General features: G+C 37.9%; 1 protein-coding gene across 1 annotated transcript; it reads left to right on the top strand.

Annotated features, from left to right (window-relative positions):
• The first annotated feature begins 13,234 nt into the window (after window positions 1-13,234).
• On the top strand, window positions 13,235-17,001 carry LOC130712489 (uncharacterized). Its single transcript, XM_057562319.1, has 2 exons — window positions 13,235-13,699; window positions 16,084-17,001. Exons 1-2 carry the CDS (start codon window positions 13,235-13,237, stop codon window positions 16,999-17,001), a joined length of 1,383 nt encoding a protein of 460 aa, XP_057418302.1.
• Window positions 17,002-19,060: the final 2,059 nt, after the last annotated feature.

Raw genomic sequence — 19,060 nt, 5'->3', positions numbered from 1 at the left:
AAAGAGTTCAGATTTCTGGAGAGTTTCAGGGCAGTGACAAAAGCTCTCCACTCTTTAGGCAAACTTCTGATAATCTTCTTGACATGATCACCAGTAGAGTAGCCCTTGTTTAGCACTCTGATTCCAGCAATCAGAGTTTGAAACCTTGAGTACATCTCCTCAATGGTTTCACCAGATTCCATCTTAAACTGCTCATATTGTTGTATGAGAGCAAGAGCCTTGGTTTCCTTGACCTCTTCATTTCCTTCATGCGTCATGACCAAGGAGTCAAAGATGGATTTAGCAGTTTCTTTGTCAGAGATCTTCTCATACTCAATATATGATATTGAGCTGAATAGCATGGACTTCGCCTTGTGATGATCCTTGAAACGCTTCTTCTGAGCGTCAGTCATTTCAGAACGAGGGATCTTCACTCCTGAAGCATCTACTGGATCAGTATAGCCTTCAATGACCATATCCCAGAGATCTGGGTCAGTGCCAAGGAAATAACATTCTATTCTATCTTTCCAGTACTCAAACTTTTCACCATCAAAGATTGGTGCTCTGAGTTGATTGTTGTTGTTATTGTTGTCAGCGGAAGTATTGGCTTGGGCCATTGCTTGTTTTTCACACAAGGTTCTGGATCACTGAACACTGTTAGGTGTTAAAATCAGAACCGGAGCTCTGATGCCAATTGAAGGATCACGCGCTTACCACTACGCCAAAACCAATTGGTTTTGGCGTAGTGGTAAGCGCGTGATCCTACAATCTCAACTACAGGAGCATGCAAAAGATTCTTGCAGATGAAGCAATAAGGGGATTGCCCAATTTGAGCTTGGGAGAAGGAAAGCTATGTGGAGAATGTCAGATTGGTAAGCAAACCAAGGTGCCACATAAGATGCTCCAGCATCAGACCACAACAAAGGTTCTGGAATTGCTTCACATGGATCTCATGGGTCCCATGCAGGTTGAAAGCTTGGGAGGAAAAAGGTATGTGTTTGTCTGTGTAGATGATTTTTCAAGGTATACATGGGTTGAGTTTATGAGAGAAAAATTAGAGACTTTTGAAATATTCAAGAATCTATGTATGAGACTTCAGAATGAGAAGGACTGTGTGATTGTGAGAATCAGAAGTGATCATGGAAGGGAGTTTGAGAATTCAAAATTCTTGGAGTTTTGTGGAACAGAAGGTATTAGCCATGAATTTTCTGCCCCCATCACTCCACAGCAGAACGGAATAGTTGAAAGGAAAAATAGAACTCTCCAGGAATCAGCTAGAGTAATGTTACATGCTAAGAAGATTCCACACCAGTTCTGGGCTGAAGCTATGAGTACTGCTTGTTACATACATAATAGAGTCACCATCAGGGCAGGGACATCCTCTACACAGTATGAGCTATGGAAAGGTAGAAAGCCGTCTGTAAAATACTTTCACATATTTGGAAGTAAATGTTATATTCTTGCAGACCGTGATCCTAAGAGGAAGCTTGATCCTAGAAGTGATGAAGGAATTTTCATGGGGTATATTGTGAACAGCAAAGCTTATAGAGTTTTTAACTCTCGCACAAGGACCATGATGGAATCTGTGAATGTGACTGTGGATGATGAACCAAGCAAGAAGGAAGAAACAGTTTTGAATGAAGATGATGATGGTGCTGATGTTCCAGCCGATGCTTCAGCAACCGCCCTCGACAATGAGCCCGAAACAAGTACTGATGAAAAGGAAGACAAAGATATTACATCAAACAAAGCTCCATCAATCAGGGTTCAGAAGAATCATCCTCAAGAAAACATTATTGGGAATCTTCGAGAAGGGGTAACTACCAGATCCAGAAGTATGATTGCTTACAGTTGTTTCATTTCTAAGATAGAACCCAAGAATGTAAATGAAGCTCTCACTGATGAATACTGGATAAATGCTATGCAAGAGGAGCTAGAGCAGTTCAGGAGAAATGAAGTATGGGAGTTAGTGCCTAGGCCTGAAGAAGTAAACATCATTGGCACTAAGTGGATATTCAAGAACAAATCAGATGAAACTGGAACAGTCACAAGGAATAAAGCAAGACTAGTGGCTCAAGGATATACTCAAATAGAAGGGGTTGATTTTGATGAAACCTTTGCTCCAGTAGCTAGACTGGAATCTATAAGACTCTTGTTAGGTGTTGCTTGTCTCTTGAAGTTCAGACTTTATCAGATGGATGTGAAGAGTGCTTTTCTGAATGGCTATTTGAATGAAGAAGTATATGTTGAACAACCTAAAGGGTTTATAGATCCACATCATCCTGATCATGTGTACAAACTGAGGAAAGCATTGTATGGCTTGAAGCAAGCACCTAGGGCTTGGTATGAAAGGTTAACTGAGTTTCTTGTAGGCAATGGTTACTGCAAGGGAGGAATTGATAAAACTCTGTTCGTGAAGAATGTCAAAGGAAAGCTCATGATAGCACAGATCTATGTGGATGACATTGTATTTGGAGGAATGTCGAACTCAATGGTGGAGCATTTCGTTCAACAAATGAAATCTGAATTTGAGATGAGCTTAGTTGGTGAATTGAATTATTTTCTAGGACTACAAGTCAAGCAAATGGAGGATTCTATGTTCATATCTCAGAGTAAGTATGCTAAAGGCTTAGTTAAGAAATTTGGCCTTGAAAAAGCTGGTCACAAGAGAACCCCTGCTGCTACACACATCAAAATGTCCAAGGATGAGCAAGGAGAAGATGTTGATCAAAGTCTCTATAGAAGTATGATTGGAAGCTTGTTGTACCTTACTGCTAGCAGACCTGACATCACCTTTGCTGTCGGTGTATGTGCAAGATATCAAGCAGCTCCTAAGGCTAGTCATCTGCTACAAGTCAAGAGAATTATCAAGTACATCAATGGCACGAGTGACTATGGTATTCTCTATACTCATGATACAAATTCTTCTTTAGTTGGTTTCTGTGATGCAGATTGGGCAGGTAGTGCAGATGATAGAAAGAGCACATCTGGTGGATGTTTCTTCCTAGGGAATAATCTGATTTCATGGTTTAGCAAGAAGCAGAATTGTGTCTCATTGTCTACAGCTGAAGCAGAGTATATTGCAGCTGGAAGTAGTTGTACTCAACTCATGTGGATGAAGCAAATGTTGAAGGAATATGATGTTGAACAGGATGTCATGACATTGTACTGCGACAATCTCAGTGCAATCAATATTTCCAAGAATCCCATACAGCATAGCAGGACCAAGCATATTGACATTAGACATCATTTTATTAGAGACTTGGTGGAGGATAAAATTATCAATTTGGAGCATGTTACAACTGACAAGCAATTGGCTGATATTTTCACAAAACCCCTTGATGCAATCACTTTTGAAAAATTAAGAGGCAGTCTAGGGATTTGTTTTTCTGATGCATAGCAATTAGCGTGCCCCAGTGTGTTAACGGCTAGTTTATTCTTGGTCATCACTAACTGCCGTTGTGACATCAGCAGAGAGAAAGTTTCTTCATGGTTCACTTATCCTATAACTACCTCCAACGGGCAAATTGTGTTCTCTCAACCGCTTGTGCATCTATCTTCTTCCAGTCATATCATCTAATATTTGCAGTTTTATTTCGTTGTTCTGTACTCTGTTTGTAATTGCTCTCGACTCATCATGTCTCAAAGTTCAGGAAAGAAGGAATCTGTCAAGGCCAAGATTGAAAGAACTGCTAAAGGAGTCAAGTGTATGGGTTTGAAGAGTGATTCTTCTCAACCATCTTCTGTGTCGAAGAAAACTCCCAAGAAGATGAGATCATGAAACCCAATGTGTAAGGTCTACAAATCACAGGTCAAGAATAGCAAAGCTCCGAATGTTCCTATCCTTGAGGATGTTCCTGACGAAGAGGAAATCAATGATGAAGATTCTCCTGTGAAATCGCCCCCTGATGTTGTACCTGATGTTGAGACATCTGGGTCTAAGGAATGTTCTGCTCAAGAAAATTCTGGAAAGGATTCAACTTCTCATGAAGATTCAGGTGGTGCTACCCAGCCTGATATCTCTGTATCATCCTCTTCTAAGGATGCTGATCCAAAGAATGATAACTCTGCGGGTGTCAACTCTGAAGAACCAATCCAGGATCCCGCCTCTGTTCAGAACATCTCTGATGATGCTTCTGATGATGTTCCTCTGACTGAGACCTTTGCTGATAGTGTTGCTGCGAGGATGAAGAAGAAAAGAAGGATTTCTTCTCCTGAAGTCACACCTACTCCATCAAAGAAATCCAGACAGGCCAGTGTGAAGAGTAAGGGAAAGCAAAAGGAAGAACAGACTCCCACTGAGAAGAAGAAGAGGAAGATTTCAGTTGAAGTTGAAGACTCTGAGTCAGATGTTGAAGCCGGTGTCCAGGACATTCGATCTTCTGAGAAAAAGAAGTTCTCTGGTAAGCATATTCCTCAGAATTTTCCTGCTGTTCCTATTGATAGAGTGTCTTTCCACTTAGAAGAGAATGTTCAGAAGTGGAAGTTTGTTTGCAAGAGGAGAATGGCCAAGGAAAGGGAAGTTGGTTCTGATGTTCTTGAATGCAGAGATGTAATTGCACTAATTGAGAAAGCAGGTCTGATGAAGACTATTCAGAATGTTGGAAGGTGCTATGAGAAGCTTGTGAGAGAGTTCTTGGTAAATCTCTCTGTTGATGTAGGACTTCCTGACAGTGCAGAATTCAGGAAAGTCTATGTGAGAGCTGAATGTGTGATGTTTTCACCGGCTGTTATCAATCAAGCACTTGGCAGAAGTGCTATTGAATTTGTTGATGAAGAAGTGTCCATGGATGATGTTGCCAAGGAGCTTACTGCAGGTCATGTGAAGAAGTGGCCCAGCAAGAAGTTGTTGTCTACTGGAAATCTCAGTGTGAAGTATGCTATTCTTAACAGGATTGGTGCTGTGAATTGGGTTCCTACTCAGCATACCTCTGGTATTTCTGCAACGCTTGCCAAGTTGATCTACAGGATTGGCAAGTCTATTGCATTTGACTTTGGAACTTTCGTGTTTGAGCAAACATTGAAGTATGCTGATACTTGTGCTGTGAAGCTGCCTGTTTCATTTCCTTCCCTTATCTCTGAGATCATTCTGAAGCAACATCCTCAGATTCTCAGGGCTGATGATGTGGATGTGTCTCGTGGAGTTCCAATCACTTTGGATCAACGTTTGTTTCTGGAGCCACATGTGCTAGACATTGCTTTACCAACCAGCAGAACATCTGCTCCTCCAGTGACTGAATCTGGCACTCAGGCCATAATTGCTGAATTACAGGAAGTTTCCAAGGCTTTGCAGGAGACAATCAGGGTGAGCATGCCAGGAAGCTCAAAGTTGATGCTTTGCTACTCAAGCTGCAGGAAGATGAACGCCAAGGTGGTGAACAAATTGCTGCTGCTACAGCTGCTCAGAAAGCGGGTAATGAAGAGGAGGAAGGATCTGAAGAAAGTGCAGACGAGTCTGGGGAGGAGTCCGGTTCTGAAGCCTAGTTTGCTTTGTTCTCTTGCTATTGTCTTTTGTTTTTTTTGGTGCACCCTTTGCAAATTTGTGCTAAAAAGGGGGAGTAGGTCAGAAGTCTATGTTTTCAGAAGTTTGTGAAGACCTATGTTTCTACTGTGACGTTTTGCTGTGAAGTTGCTTCTGATTGTGTTAGCTCTGATAGTGTTAGCTTATGTGTTGCTAACTTCTGATAGCAGTAGAGCAGTAGTTCTGAAACGATGCATCTGATTAGCAGTATTTCTGACAGCTTATGTGTTGCCAACTTCTGAAGGCAGTACTTCTGATAGTAGTACTTCTGATCATGTGCTGCCAGCTTCTGATGGTAGTATTTCTGATACTATGATGTTCAAGCTGTTCTATTTTGGTGTCATCATGTGCTTAGGCTGTTTGTACTTCTGGTTTTGTGTTTGTAAGTATTTTTGTTCCGACTATGCCTTCTGAAGTATGATAGTTGGTTGTGGAGTTGCGTTAGTTGAGGGGGAGCTCTGACTAAGGGGGAGAATTGTTTCTCTTGTTTTTATCCTCTCTGATCGTGAGTTGTTTTAGACAAAATTTGACAAAGGGGGAGATTGTTGGAACATGTTGCCATGCATTTTGTCAAAACAACCGATTGTCGAAGCAGATGCCGTGGCCTCTGATCTCGTGAAGCTAGGGCATCAGTCCTCAGCTTGTGTTTCTGTTGTGGGCCCTCTGAAGATTTGCTGAAGATATGTTTTCGAGTTACTTGAGGAGCAAGTAGCTATTTCAGAAGGGTTTATTTGTTGGGTTGTTATTTGTTGAAACAATCTTTGTTAAAAGATTGGTTTCTATCTTTACTTGTGCAATAAGAAACCGAATCTATCAAGATTGCGTTTTGAATTGCTGTTACTGCAATCTATTTCTTCAGCCCGTGCCAACCCTAAAGCCCATGCTACCGCTGCTGAAGTCTATAAAAGGATGAAGACCTAAAACATGAAGGCGTCGAAGCTGATAGAGAGAGATCGAGTGTTTTAGGATTTGTTAATTGTGCTTTGTCCTTTGTTGGTTGTGAATCTGTCTTTGCTCACTGATTCTATAAAGCAAAGAGAGATTCTGTGTGTTTGATTGCGTTCAAACTCTACTTGTTTATTGTGTTAACCAGTCACTGTGGCAGTGATTGAGAGAAAGTGAGAGGGGCTCTCATACTTAGGTTGAGATTCTAAGTAGAAATACACTGGGTAGATTAGGAAGTGAACTATGAACTGAGTTGTTCATGAGTGTCTGTAATTCCTGAATCTTGAGATAGTGGATTTCCTTTCTTTGGGTGCAAACCCTCCAGACGTAGTTGAAAGTTTTCACTGAACTGGGTTAACAATTACTGTGTGTTATTGTTTCTGCTGTTAAGTTTTGTTTTACTGTAAAGCAGTTGTCGAACTTCTCGTCCCAGCATCGTGCAGGACAATCGGATCAGAGGGAACCTGAATTTACAGCCTTTGTTCATAGTTCAGGAAGTGCACACTTACAAATTATAGTGGAGAAAAAAATGAGAAACGATTTGCAGAATACATTATGCAGAACTCAACATCTTTACAAACTATGACAATCTGGTGTATGCCTTGGTTAAAGCCAGAGGAAAAACTTGAAATGGAAAAAGAGTTGTCCATGTGCCCAAGAAGATCTGCAGCATGTGTGCTTTTATTTAAATGAAAACTGGTTGGCTTGTACTAGCATTAGCATGATATTGTCGAAATTGACTGCTTTTCTAAGCTATGGCCTAGGATTTTGTACTCGTTTTACAATTTTTGGAGAAAATGAATGTTATTAATTTTAGATTTTACAAAAAAAAATCGTGTATAGAAAGATTGCCTACAAAATATTTGATACAGGAAGAATCAAAAGATTCAATCATCAATGGCAAAAGCAAAGCAAAGGAGAAAGTCAGATTGTTACGTGATGGATGATAGAAAATTAGGGCCACCAACTAGGAGAAGTTATGTATGGAGGTTATCATGGGTAGACTAATATTTTTATAATTTAATTAAGTGATTAGTTTTCCTTTCCATTCCTTTCCATCCAATTTGGGGTGGAGCAAATATGAAGGAAAGTAATGGAGCATGATGGATCTTGGACCACTACTTACCACTCCCTTCCATCATATTTTAAATAAAACAAACAATGGATCACTCCTTCCTTCCCCACCACTCCACTCCACTCCATCCCACTCCCCCAATCTAAACAAAGCCGTAGCGTTTGGTAGACAAGTGGTAAGAGAACGGAATAGGACATATGGGTTCCGTTCTGTGGTTGTCATGTTTTTAAGATGGAACGGAACGAGACAAAAGGCTCCAGGAACGGGACACTTTGGTTCTCTGGAAAAGGGTGGAATGGAAGGGGACGGAACGGAACACTCTCTTAAAACTTTTGCAAGTTCAAAAATACCCTTAATTTATATTTGAAATTTTATGTATCTAAACAGTTTAAAATCACTTCTAAAATTGAAAGCACTTATTATATTTATAGACAAAGTTAAATGAAAATCTATTTTTTCTAAAAAATCACTTAAAATAAAATAAATTATTATTTCAAACGTAAAATCACTTGTTGTAAGCAATGATAAACGAGCCAATTAGAGTGCGTTTGATTCAACTTAATTTGAAAAAAAATCATTTTTTAATAAAAAAAAATCACTTTTAAAATCAAAAAATCACTTTTTTTTTTTAATCAAAATCTCACTTTTTGTGTTTGTTTCAGGTGAAGCTGAAAACAGATTATTTGAAATAGTTACTTTAACTTATCATGAAAATCTATGATGATAGATGAGAGAGATAAAAAAGTGATTTTAATTGGAGTAGTCAAACATGAATCAACTTAATTAAAATATAATCAATTTTTTTTTCAAAAGTAAAATATGTTTTTGTAAGCAATGATAAACGCGCCAATTAGAGTGCGTTTGATTCAACTTATTTTGGAAAAATCACTTTTTAATTAAAAAAAATAACCTTTTTAATCAAAATCTCACTTTTGTGTTTGTTTCAGGTGAAGCTGAAAACAGATTATTTGAAACAGTTACTTTACCTTATCATGAAAATCTATGATGATAGATGAGAGGAGATAAAAAAGTGATTTTAATTAGAGTAGTCAAACACGAATCAACTTAATTAAAATATAATCAATTATTTTTTCAAAAGTAAATATGTTTTTGTAAGCAATGATAAACGAGCCAATTAGAGTGCGTTTGATTCAACTTATTTTGGAAAACCACTTTTTAATCAAAAATCACTTTTTTAATCAAAATCTCACCTTTTGTGTTTGTTTCAGGTGAAGCTGAAAACAAATTATTTGAAACAGTTACTTTAGCTTATCATGAAATAAAAAAGTGATTTCAATAACATACTGAAACATTTAAACAATATATAAGTGATTATTTTAAATAAATAAGTGATTATTTTAAAGAAATAAGTGATTATTTAATGAAATAAGCAATAACAAACGGTTTCTATGCAAAATGTTCAATTGAGTTCAATTTGTTTTTCTCCATCAAATATTAAACATGCAAGGTTATATATGTAATTAAAATCATGGTTCTGTTCTATTGACTTTGAGTTACCAAACATAACACACATAACATTATTGTCCTGTTCCATCCTGTTCTGTCCCGTTCCGTTCTGTTATGTCCTGTTCCGTTCGAACATTGGAATGGGGCTTTGTCATAGGTTTGCAAGACCGGTCCGGCCCATTAACCCGTCGAGGCTCATATTCGTTATACCCACATCCCACTGGGTACCTTTGCATCTATGAATCGACTCGGGTTTAAAAAGTCGATCAATACTCAGGGTTAGATGAAAGACAAGTCTAATTCGTTCTGTCAACACCTGCACCTCTCATTACCCATTACAAAATCATAATTTGTGAAGTGGAGGTGAATTCAGACGCAACTTTCTCCTTCCTCTGAAACGCCATGTTGGCCTGCATACTATGGGTAATGAAGTCCAAGGCCTTCTGTAGAGCTCCCCTTGCCAATGTGCCCTGCTGAAGTTATCCACGTCCTTCTGATAGCCCTATGGTCAGTCATTCTTGGACTTGTAGGTATCTTGCTGAAATAAAACACAATTTCATATTAGATAAGAATGAAAGCACAATAGAATCCGGTAATTTTAAAATGATTATGGATTTTAGAGTCCGGTAACTTGAAATCTACTACAAACTACCAAATTCTGAAATCATTAATTTAAGACAAAGCTTCGCCCCACGACAAAAAGCCTCACACAAACAAAACGAAGAGAGAAAAAGAATGAACGACAATGAGAGGGAGATGAGTATTTAACTGATGAGTACAATGTAGGCAATAAGATGAGGATGTCATGGAATGGGAGAAAGAGCATTAAGGAAGAGATGGTGAGGAAGATATGATGTATAGAGGTTATCAGGTAATATGAGTGTTTTGGGGTTATTAAAAAAGTGTGTTGTGTAGTTCGAGTGTTTTTATAGACTCCCAAAAATAAATATTTAGGCATATAACCATGACTTCCTTTCTAGGATTTTTTACCAGTTTAATAAAATATATTTAGGCATGTTATGTTATGTAGTGGTTTATTCTTCGAAGTGTTATATTGCTCTTTTGTACGAGCTTTGTCATCTTTTACTTGATGTAAATATCGTTTGGTTATCCCTTGTGGCTATAATCCATGTATTATTGACAAAAAGTAGAAAAAATATTGATAACACCGAAAATAGTTTAGAAGCACTTTACTGGAGTGCGGTGATTTTTGTCATGTGGCAATTCCTATGTAATGTGCTAATGTCATTGGCTCATTCTGAGTATCTTTATTGCTTTTCCGAACGTACACAACGAGATAATGCCATTAAGGCTTAATGCATAAAAATTAACGTGAAGACACAAAAAGTGATTAGGTATCAATAAAAGTGAAATCAAGGTATTAGTAGACAAGATATTTATATAACAAGTTGCAATTGTAGAAATTGACTTCAAGAAAGATTGAGAAAATGGTATGGAATTGTATGAACTGAGTTGCAGTGGGTTTTCTAGGCTAGTTGAATTATGATGCATCGCGTAAAAATAGTAATTCCGAAAAATGATGGATGTTTAGTCTCATTTGCATTATGGCTGACATACATGTTAAAGAAACAATATTTATTTTTTATTTTTCCCTACAAAATATGGTATTGGACACAATGGGATGATTCTCGGATTGCGCCATCCTCAATGGCACACTGTAGTCTCATTTGAATCCATGTAAAAGGTGCCAAAAATATTGGATTGCATCATTCATGTTTGCATATTGTAGATGAGAGTCCCAAGAATAAAGCTTACAAGAGATATTATTTGATGGTCTCGGGATGACTCAATGGCATTGGCTCATTGCGTACATTCAAAAAAGCTTAAGATAATGTGCAAATGACTTTGACGCATCACACAAGGTTTGTCAAATCCTTGTCCATGTGGCAGAAACACCACACTCAAGTAAAAAAAATTAAGCTGATTTTTTTTTATGTAATTTGTATCTTTTTATATTATATTAAACTTGTAAAAAAAGTCCTCATTTCTAAGAGGGGCTTCTTTTTCCACCCTTCAACTTAAGGGTTTACTCTTATTTCGATGAGATTTTTGCATCCTCATTATATGATTTATCCCATTTTCTTTTAAGTTTTTATGGTATATCGTACGCTTAACGTTTAACTACCTGCACAACTATAATCCCTCTTTTGAGCATTAAGGTCATTCACTACACTTGTTGTGGAGGCCAATTCATCTATGGTCAATGCAAAATCCTAGATCTCTCACTCCCTTTCCTTTCATCTATGACCAAAATATATATATCATCCTTATGTCCTTGTACACCTATCTCCTTGGAGACATACGATCGACCACCTGCCCTTTGTGGTACTTGCAACATATCGTGCTATTGCACTTGCTTTTCACTCTATTGTCAATTGTTCTTCATGTTTTGATCAATGTATACGTTGTGGCAATGAGTTTTTCACTGAGAAAAATTTTCAATTGGCAATTTTTAGCAATTTGACGCTACTGATAAAATGTTAGTTTCAATGATGATTGTATTCTATTTGGTTGAAATTTTATTGTTGTTATTGTGGATTATTTTCCTGGGTATATTTCATGCACGTTATATTTTTGGAAAATCTCTAGTTCTAAGGAAAACTCTACCAGATTTTTTACTTCTAAAAGTGAGTCTTTCGTATCCTTACTTTATTAATACATGCAAGTTTTTTTTTGAGGTCATAATACATGCAAGTTAAATGTACATTAATTGCTTATTTAGGTATTCCAATTATCAATTTCATTTTATTATGAAGCAACCAAAAGTTTTATTGATCGTATATATCTTGTTATCGTCTAATGTAGCTTTCTTAATTAATTTCAATTTAAATATAGTAAGATATGTTCAAACATAAATTAATTAATTTGTAAATATGGACTATTGATTAGAGCTTAGGCTTTTAAATATTGAGTTAGAGATTTGATTTAACTTCATATTTAATTTGGGGGGGCGGGGGAGTGTATTAATTTCATGATTTTAACATATGAGGAAAATTTGAGCTTCTATGCATAATTCTCTTGTGTGTATTTTTATCAATAGGAATATAGTTTGAAACGATCAGTTTCTAATTAATTGAAATTAAATTCCAAAATTTGTACGCATGTAAGATTAGGGATGACAATTTTTCCCAAATTCATGGGTACCCGCCCGAACCCGATCCGATTTGACGGATAGAATCTGAGTTGACTAGATTTAGGTTTGGGTTTGGATTTTGCCCGTTACTGTAGCAGTTTATGAGTTTGAGTCTGTTATTAGTTAAATCCCTACCCATACCCGCCCGAACCCGAACCCAAAGATACCCGAAACATAAAATTAAAAAAAAAACCGCCATACATATATCTACTACCTTAAGTTTTAGAGTTTTTTTTTTTACTATTCATGCACTCCTTTTTTTGTCACTTTTTGTTACTTTTTGGTGCCACTTAAGTTAATTTTTGTTGTTACTTTTTGGTGATGATAAACTTTAAAAAACCTTTTAGTTTTAAAAGTCTTTTTAGTATTTTGGTTTAATGTTTTTTTACTTTATTTTGAATTTAAAATATTTGTTGGTCTGACATGCATTAGTATATATTATACTAATATTTTTACAGATGTATTTTTATAATAATAAGTTGAATTTTCTAGATCTGAAAATAAATTAATAATAGATATGATAATTTGTATGGGTCTTTTGGTGTGTATAATTTACTTTGTATTATCTATTTGTGGTTTAAATATTGGTTAGCCAAAATATCTGACTTGCACAATATTGTGGATATTAATTCAAATATTAAATCTAGCTAATAGATATTGATATAGTGCTATTAGATAGAGGATAGAATAAAAGATAATAACTGATTTAGTTATTATGATAAGAAGTTATCTTTTAGTTATCTTCTAGTAAGTTAGGTCTTTTATATAAGACATGTATTGCTTTCAGTCTTCAAAGGCTTGGTGAAGATTGAAGCTGCGTGTTTCAATCTTGTTTAAACGGAGCCAAACACAACCTCTAATCGAAGCTGCGAGTTTCGAGGCCTGTGATAAGTTTGGTGGTTTAGGGTTGCTGTGAAACTATGTGTTTCGAATCTGTTTGGCTCGGTTTTGTTGAAGTGCGATTCTGCGAGTCTCGTCCTTCATCAGAATTGTAATTCTGCGATTTTGAAATTGGTGGAAGCTGCGAGTTTCAGAGGTTCCTTCCCTACACGCTGTAAATCTCGATTTTGATCAAGAAACTGAAACCCTAACGATGGCAAGTAGCAATCTGCCCAGAGTAAATCTCCCAATTCTAATTGATAAGAATTGGGATCGATGGAATTCTCAAATGAAAGTTCTATTTGGGTTTCAAGATGTTCTTGATGTTATAGAGAATAAGTTTCAACCACTGACCCAAGACATGACTGAAGAACAGAAGGCTCTTCATAACGATATGAAGAAGAAGGATTGTAAGGCGATGTTTCTCATTCATCAATGCGTGGATGATACGCATTTTGAGAAAATAGCAAATGCATCTTCAGCAAAGGAGATGTGGGACATTATACAAAAAGTTCATAGTGGCAGTGACAAGGTAAAGAAGGTAAAGTTGCAAACTCTTCGAAGACAGTATGAAGGTCTTCAGATGGAGGAGAATGGAAAGGTGGGTGAATACTTCACCAAGATCCTAACCACTGTCAATTTAATGAAGGGCTGTGGAGAAAAGATCACTGATGTGATGGTGATAGAGAAAATCATGAGGTCCTTTGTAACACCCCCTTTTTCCCATTTTTTATTTAAAAAGATTTATCAGAGTTTAAAAAACATATCGAGGGAGCATTACACTTCTTCACGAAAACTCATTAAAATTAACACTGATTGTGTTTGAAAATTTATAAGTTCATATGCTTTCCAAAAAATGAATTATTCCTGCCAATAAAATATCTAAACCAGCGAGATAATCCTAAGATGCATAAAATCACGTATCTAAATAGGTTTATCTTCCATGATATTCCAATAAAATTCATCATACTCAAAACTGAATTTCATAAGCACTTCGGCCGTCAACAGTACGACATCGCCATAATTTAGAAAATTATTCAACAACTTCCATAAGGAGAGGTTATAAAATCCTCTCAACCGAAATGTAAAAGTAACATAAAGTATCTACCCAGTGTTACATTACAGAGCAAGACACTTATTTTATTATAGTAATAATAATAATAATAATAACATAAACTAAGACTCTCCGAAGCTACTCCTCATGAGCCACATTTCTACCTCCAGTATCTGAGCGATGTCGCATAGAACATCATTCCAACAGAAGGGTAAGAACTTACATTGTATAAAATATAGCATAACAAAGAGCAAGTAAACAATTCAGATTCAGCTTTATAAACACTTCACCTTTTCTTTAAAATCTGAGTGATTATAATATTTGCTCTCAAGACAGTTTCACAATTCTTATTAATGTTTCGGAAAATTATAAGCTTTAAGAAGAATAATAATTCGACTTTACCACAACAGCAAAACAATTCACCAACAAATCACCAAACACATAAAACCACTGAAAACGTGAAACTTAGTGTGTGAGACTCTAATGTATGCATGTGGTACCAATTGTTAACCTTAGCAGTATCACCGCGTCCACTCCAGACAGTTAACCACCAATGAAGTCCACTCCAGACTTCCAGAACCACGCCAGTTCTGGGACAAACCTCAGTTTTCCGATGAAAACCGACACGTTGCCTCTTGACTAAATGAAGTGTATTTCGTGCAAAAACTCATAAATTAAAACATGCAATTTGAGACCACTCCAGCCCCAAATATATAACATATTTTCTCACCAAATTCCATAACGGAAATCACACCAAAATTGCACAAAATAACACTTCAATATAATTATCAAATCATTTACTATTCCACTGACAAAATAGCAACACAAAATCATCAAATGTCTCATATCAGTTACTAGAATCATTTTCAGAATCAATCCCAGAAATAAACAGAAACATAGCAAACTTGCAGATAATCCTGGTACTATATGAGCAGTCCAAAAATTATGAAAATTTTACCAAACATAGCCTTATACGTTATCTTTCATATAAAATTGGTTTCACCCAATTTGGAATTCTGTAGAGAGAGTTATGCTCTCTACAGCACAGGCTGTTAGGGGCTGTTAGGGTGTCTGCGAGCAGAAACAAAATGAACTTGCAAATGATTCTGGTATTGAACCAGCAATCAAAAAATTATGAAAATATTACCCAACATAGCCCTATGAGTTAGCTTTCATACAAAATTGGTTTCACTCAATTCGGAATTCTGTAGAGAGAGTTATGCTCTCTACAAAACAGGCTGCTAGGGTGTCTGCGGGCAGAAACAGAATGAACTTGCAAGTGATTCTGGTATTGAATTAGCAATCGAAAAATTATGAAAATATTACCCAACATAGCCCTATGAGTTAGCTTTCATAAAAAATTGGTTTCACTCAATTTGGAATTATGTAGAGAGAGTTATGCTCTCTACAACACAGGCTGCTAGGGTATATGCGGGCAGAACAGAACAGAACCCAATTTTCCCCAGAACCTCAATTTCGCTCAAAAATCAATTTTGCTCACCACATGTTAACACTCAACACAGTCTCTCAGTTCTGAATTTTCAAAGAAGATGGGAGTTCCTTCATGTTAAACTCAACCTTTGTTATTCTACAATTATACAAGGTGAATTCAAACCCTTACCTCTTGAAAATCAAATTCTAGGTTTTTCTTCTCTTTTCTCCCCTTCTCTCTTTCACGCTTCTTTTCTTCTCCTCTGCTAACTTCTCCAATTCTCAAATTCTGATTTCTCTCTTTCTAATTCACTCATATCCCTGAAATAGTCATACTAATGGGCCCCACTCTCAATTACTCACACAAAAACCTAACAACCTTATTTATCTAAATCTTATACTATATCCCATAAGATTTAAATTATATCACAAATATCACTCATATATAATTTAAATAATTTACTCACTCCATATATCACATAATCACTTAATTATCTAATAAAATCACATAATTCATCAAATACCATATAGCATAATAATAATAAAGATAAAATAATAAATAACCTAATATCGAAAAGTGGGGTGTTACATCCTTGGCTCCCAAATTTGACTACATCGTAGTGGCAATTGAGGAATCTAAAGATGTGGACAACATGAAGATAGAAGAGTTGCAGAGTTCATTGGAAGCACATGAGATGCGCCTTGCTGATCGTAATTCTGTGAAAGTTGCAGAACAAGCTTTGAAGGTTGGTCTGGACAATCATGATGGCAAAAAGAAGAAGTGGACAGGCAAAGGAAAGTCCAGCAACAAGTCAAAGTGGTCTCAAGATAATTCTGACAAGTCAGAATCGTCCAAAAGGAGAGGTGAATCTGCAAAGAATGGTGACAATCAGAGGAAGATTGATATGAAGAATGTTGAATGCTACAAGTGTCACAAGATGGGACACTACTCCTATGAGTGTCGCGCTAGTAAACTAAAACAGCAGAAGAATGCAGACAAGGAAGCTTATGCAACAAGGGAAGATTCTGATGAAGATCTTATAATGCTAATGGTCACAACAATGAATTCAATAGTGAGTGCTGAAACTGATGAGACATGGTACCTAGACTCAGGCTGTTCCAATCACATGACCAACCACAATGAATGGTTGGTAGATCTGGACAAGACGAGGACTGGCAGAGTAAAATTTGCTGATAACAGGACACTTCAGATAAAAGGGAAAGGATATGTAGTCATTCCAAGGAAGAATGGTAAGACTGCAGTTATCAAAGATGCCTTCTATGTTCCAGAGTTAAAGTGCAATTTGATGAGTATTGGTCAACTAGTGGAGAAAGGGTACAACTTTGACACGAAAAATAGGAAGCTCCATCTGTATGATCCTGAGGAAAGGCTAGTTCTGAATGCTAATCTCACAAAGAACAAAACCTTTCAGGTCAATATGAAAGCTGCTGAAATCAAATGTTTTGCTGCACAAGAACCTGAAGAAGAATTGTAACACCCCGATTTCCAGGTGTCACTTTAGTAACCAAAAATAAACTTTACGCGAAAAACAGGTAATTTTTTTTTCGTTTTCTTTCCTTTAAATCAAAGCGGTAAGGAAGTAAAGACAAAACCCAACAACTAACTAACCGATATACAATATATACAACTGTACAGCCTTAGCTGTACTCCATGTCACGCGAAGCCGCAGTGACTCCAAAGTAGTACGCCCGTAGGCAAATATATACAAACCAGCACTGTAGGTAAAAGTATCAAAATACAGTTATCCAAGAGAAAGTCGGCACTCAAAAATGGCCTGAAAGAAAGACCCCTATACTCCGACAGACTCTCTGTGATCCTCCTCAAAAGAACCACACAAAAAGCCACACATCGGAACCTACCCTGTCCCCAAAAAGAAACTGACGATCAGAGCTCTACACAAAAAATGTCGCTAAACCTAACCTACCCTCCCAGCTCAGCTCACCAATCCTCCTCCTCCTCATCGCTGCTCGGCGAGTGGCTCTCCCCACTGCTCTCGGAGTCAGAGTCGGAATCCACCGTAATCATCTCGGTGTCCAAGTCCATAACCTCCCTCCTCACTGTCCTGCGCACCGCCCTAGTCGAGCCGGTCTCCACATCCACCTCTCCTGTGAGAACATCCTCCTCCTCCACCCTCATCAAGGGGTCCACACGGTAGCCGTGCGGTGAAGAGAAAGACAAGAGACGTGAGGCAGACGGGACGACAGACTCCCTCCTCGGCTGTACGAGCCTAGAGGACGACGCCACGTCGGTAGAAGCGATGGCAGTAGCCGGAGGTGGCACAACAGGTGTAGCAGCAGCAGCAGCAGGCTCGATCTCCTCTGGGTCCTCCTCAACAGAAGGTGAAGTCGGAGGTGGTGCAGGTGGTGCATGTCCAGTGCCTGGTCCACAATGAACTGAGGGCGGCAAGTCAAAACTCAGCTCCATACGCCGTAGCACTCCGCTCGTCAGGCGTCCTCGCTCATCCGTCCGGTCCTCCATGACCCTTCCCCTATACGTCGCTCGGTGACCAGCCACATCAATCACCCAAGCGGTGGGGGCATCCCGATCCAGCAGCTCATATCTGATCCCCCCCGAGGGAGAGACCGTCGAGAACCAGTCGGCCATCGACATCTGGCAGCAGGCCGACCGCCCAAACACAAACATACAAACAAAGCCAAGGCGCTAGGGTCAACTCACAGCAATAAGTACATATACACTCAACATGTGACAGGGTATATATATAAGTTGTTATATAAGCATATAAGTAAGCCTAGCATGTTATGGCTCTAACATTGCTTCAATAAACAAACAGCACACAATCTTAGTCAGCATGAATGTATGCGTGAAATGCAATTATGAATCCGGATTTGTGACGCGTTCCCGTTTGCCACAAGTGAAGCATTCCCGTTCTTCACTATGGATGGACCATTCCCGTTATCCATCCTGGATGAAATCCATCCTGGATGAACCATTCCCGTTATTCATCCTTGGTGAACCATTCCCGTTATTCACCATATGATGAACCATTCCCGTTATTCATCATTTATGCAAGGTGAACCATTCCCGTTATTCACCATGATATGCACAGGTGAACCATTCCCGTTATTCACCCGATTGAATGCAACGTGGTTAGCCAAACAACGAATCGTCCTTACCACGAAAGTGTTTAGCTCACAACCCAATCTCAGCAAACCCATGAGTTAGTGTCGGTCAATACAACACAACTCGGAGTAAGTGTCGGTCAATACAACACAACTCCACCAACAAGAATACACAAGGGTCTAGTGTCGGTCAATACAACACAGCCCAAACAACAAGAGCACTAGGTGTCGGTCAATACAACACGGCTCCACAACACTCCCCAAGAGTACTAGAGTACTCGGTGACTTTCAATCATCACCATAGCTCACCTTAGTGGCTTTCCCCAAAACCAAAACTCACAACAAAGGTCGACTTTTCCCCGTCTTTCGTAAATATTTTCCCCTTCAGTTTTCCTATACTTAAACGTTAATAAAAATAATTTCAATTCAGATTAGTCAGGTTATGAGTTTATT

The sequence above is a fragment of the Lotus japonicus genome, chromosome 4, assembly GCF_012489685.1.
Source record: "Lotus japonicus ecotype B-129 chromosome 4, LjGifu_v1.2".
Lineage (NCBI taxonomy): Eukaryota > Viridiplantae > Streptophyta > Magnoliopsida > Fabales > Fabaceae > Lotus > Lotus japonicus.
This window is presented reverse-complemented; position numbering and strand designations above follow the sequence as displayed.